Genomic DNA, 2,700 nt, shown 5'->3' on the forward strand with positions numbered 1-2,700 from the left:
GTGTCAAGGGACACGACAAAGAGAGGCCTGATGGAAATGGCAATTCAGCATCTGCTGGATATCTAGGCCATTCAATTGGTTCCTCAGGAGCAATGGGGGCGATGATTTTATTCAATCTTGTTCCTGCTCCAAAAGAGCTCAGGGGAGTTGAGAGTGATTCTACATTTAAAACAGCTGAACTAATACCTCACCTACCAACATTTCAAGATGCAGCCCTTCCAGTCAATATTGGAGATTTATCCGAGGGGCAACTTCCTCACCTCTATAGACTTGACAGAGGTGTACCTGCACATACCAATTCTGCCTTCTCACCAGCAGTACCTCTGGTTCTCTTATGTAGACAAGCACTACCAATACAAAGCATTATCGTTCGGCCTATCATCGGCACCTCAGATATTCACCAAGTATTGACAGCGTTGGCGGCCCACCTGTGGTCTATACTGATCAAGATCCAGTGTTATCTGGATGACATCCTGATCCAATCCTCCTCTGAGCCCCAGGCAGAGGAAGATCTACAAATGACAATCAGGGTACTATAGGACCATGGCTTTTCAATCAACACACAAAAAAAGTCATTTCTCACTGACTTCCTGATTACTACATCTGGGGGCATTCATTGACACTTCGCTGTGCACGGTCTTCCTTTCACCGGACACACGAGACAGTTTGCGGACCTTAATGAGGCACATCCAGAATGAAGGTACACTATCTCTGTCTCTACTGTTCCAACTCCTGGGCAAGATGGTGTCCTGTATTTCCATCGTACCATGGGCATGTCTACATGCCAGGACACTACAGTGGTTCCTCTTGCCTTACCAAAGGTCAGGCAGGAGCCATTCAAATCTCAGGGTCAGGATTCCACAGAAGGTATTATGGTCCTTCCACTTGTGGATGTCCCAGGCCATCGACAGGGGATGCCTGTTCAAAGAGCCCAGCTGTCTAGTCATCACAATGGATGCCAGCCTCTTCAGCTGGGGGGGCTCATCTCCAATCATTGATAGCTCAGGGCCGGTGGACTCAGATGGACCTGAGCCACAACATCAATTGGCTGGAGCTCAGATGAGTACACCTGGCTCTCAGGCACTTCCAGAGTACTGTGGCTGGAAAACATTTTTTGGTGTTAATGGACAACATGGCCACCAAGGCCCACATCAATCGCCAAGGGGGTACCCACTCAATGTCTCTCATGCAGCAGGCTGAACATCTGGGGCTCTGGGTGGAGACATTTCTTCTGTCCATAAGGGCAGATCATATTTCAGGGGTGCAAAATGAGCAGGCAGACTGCCTCAGAATGGCGCCTGCATCCCACCCTGTTTCAGGACCTGACAAAGCGCTTCAGTGTGCCAGTCCTAGACTTATTTGCGACACCTGGCAACACTCAACTGCCATGGTTTTTCAGCAGGTTTGCATCACTGGGGGCAGAAGGGGTTGATGCCCTCCGCACCCCCTAGCCCTGGGGGCTTCTGTACTTCTTTCCTCCCTCCTCTAATCCCAGCGGTGATCAGGAGGGTGTTGACAGAAAGGGCAGAGATATTACTATTAGTCCCCCATTGGCCCGGGAGACCATGGTTTGTTGACCTGGTCAACCTGTCGGTGGTCCAGCCCTGGAGGATTCCTCCGGACAGGATTTCCCTCATCCAGGGGGCTCTAATCCATCCAGACCCACAGTGACTCCAGCTGACCATCTGGCAATTGAGTGGAGGATCCTGAGTCAAGACAATCTTTCCTCCAGGGTCATCCAGAACATCCAGGCCTCTAGGAGGCCATCCACCGATAGGGTATTTGATGCTACCTGGCGAGTCTTTTGCACCTGGTGCTCCAGGATGGGCACTGATCCATCTTCGGTATCCGTGGCTCACATCCTGGATTTTCTCCAGGATGGATTGGACAAGGGGTTAACACCTAATACTATACGAAGACAGGTGGCAGCACTGTCTTCAGTCTTGTCATGTGGGAGTCTGGAGTCTCTCACTAAACATCCCACCGTGCACAGGTTCCTCAGGGGTGCTACCAATTTGAGGCCTCCTGTGGTCCACAGATATCCTATCTGGGATCTGATGAAGGTTTTGAATACCCTCACCAGGGGACCCTTTGAGCCAATTAGATTGGCCAGGCTGCGCTTCCACACATGTAAAGTGGCCTTCCTTGTGGCCATTACATCGGCCAGATTTTGGAACTGGCAACCCTTTCTATGAGGAAAGACTTATGCATATTCCATCCGGACAGGGTGGTCCTGTGGTTGCACCCCTCCTTCATACCCAAGGTGAATTCCTGGTTCCATAGGGCCCAGGAATTGATCCTGCCTTTGGATGGTGACTCTTCCAGAGGGTCCACACTGAAGGGTGACTGAGGACCAGATTGCTTCCCGCCCATAGAACACGCCGGCTTTGGTAAGTACCAGTCCTGGATACTCTCTTGCCAACGCCATGGAGAAAGAGTGTTTGTCCTACCTGAACACTCTTTCTCAGGGTGCTGGATGAGAGAATCCAGCCCGCCCAGCATCTGTTCAGGGAGGGGCTCCTATTTTCACAGATCACAAGTCTCATCATTGCTATGCCTTCGCCGAACTGGAGAGTCACCAGGCAAGGAGGCACCGCCAAAAATGATAATAGGCTCAGTCTCCAGGCAGAAGAGAGAGAGCAACACCCATTCTCTGATCCAGCGCCATGAGAAAGAGTGTTCAGGTAGGACCAACCTTTC

General features: G+C 51.0%; 1 protein-coding gene across 1 annotated transcript; it reads left to right on the top strand.

The window, feature by feature from the left end:
• The first annotated feature begins 767 nt into the window (after positions 1-767).
• LOC117654630 (uncharacterized) lies at positions 768-2,195 on the top strand. Its single transcript, XM_034401404.1, has 2 exons — positions 768-867; positions 1,603-2,195. Exons 1-2 carry the CDS (start codon positions 768-770, stop codon positions 2,193-2,195), a joined length of 693 nt encoding a protein of 230 aa, XP_034257295.1.
• Positions 2,196-2,700: the final 505 nt, after the last annotated feature.

This window comes from Pantherophis guttatus, chromosome 8 (assembly GCF_059756535.1).
Source record: "Pantherophis guttatus breed Tessera chromosome 8, ASM5975653v1, whole genome shotgun sequence".
Classification (NCBI taxonomy): domain Eukaryota; kingdom Metazoa; phylum Chordata; class Lepidosauria; order Squamata; family Colubridae; genus Pantherophis; species Pantherophis guttatus.

What these genes read in the sequence shown, in the direction of transcription:
- LOC117654630 (XM_034401404.1), top strand. Translation starts at nt 768, where the DNA reads ATGGGCATGTCTACATGCCAGGACACTACAGTGGTTCCTCTTGCCTTA. An exon ending in GGGTCAGGATTCCACAGAAG is followed by an intron (nt 868 to 1,602) that starts GTATTATGGTCC and finishes TCGGTGGTCCAG; the next exon opens with CCCTGGAGGATTCCTCCGGA.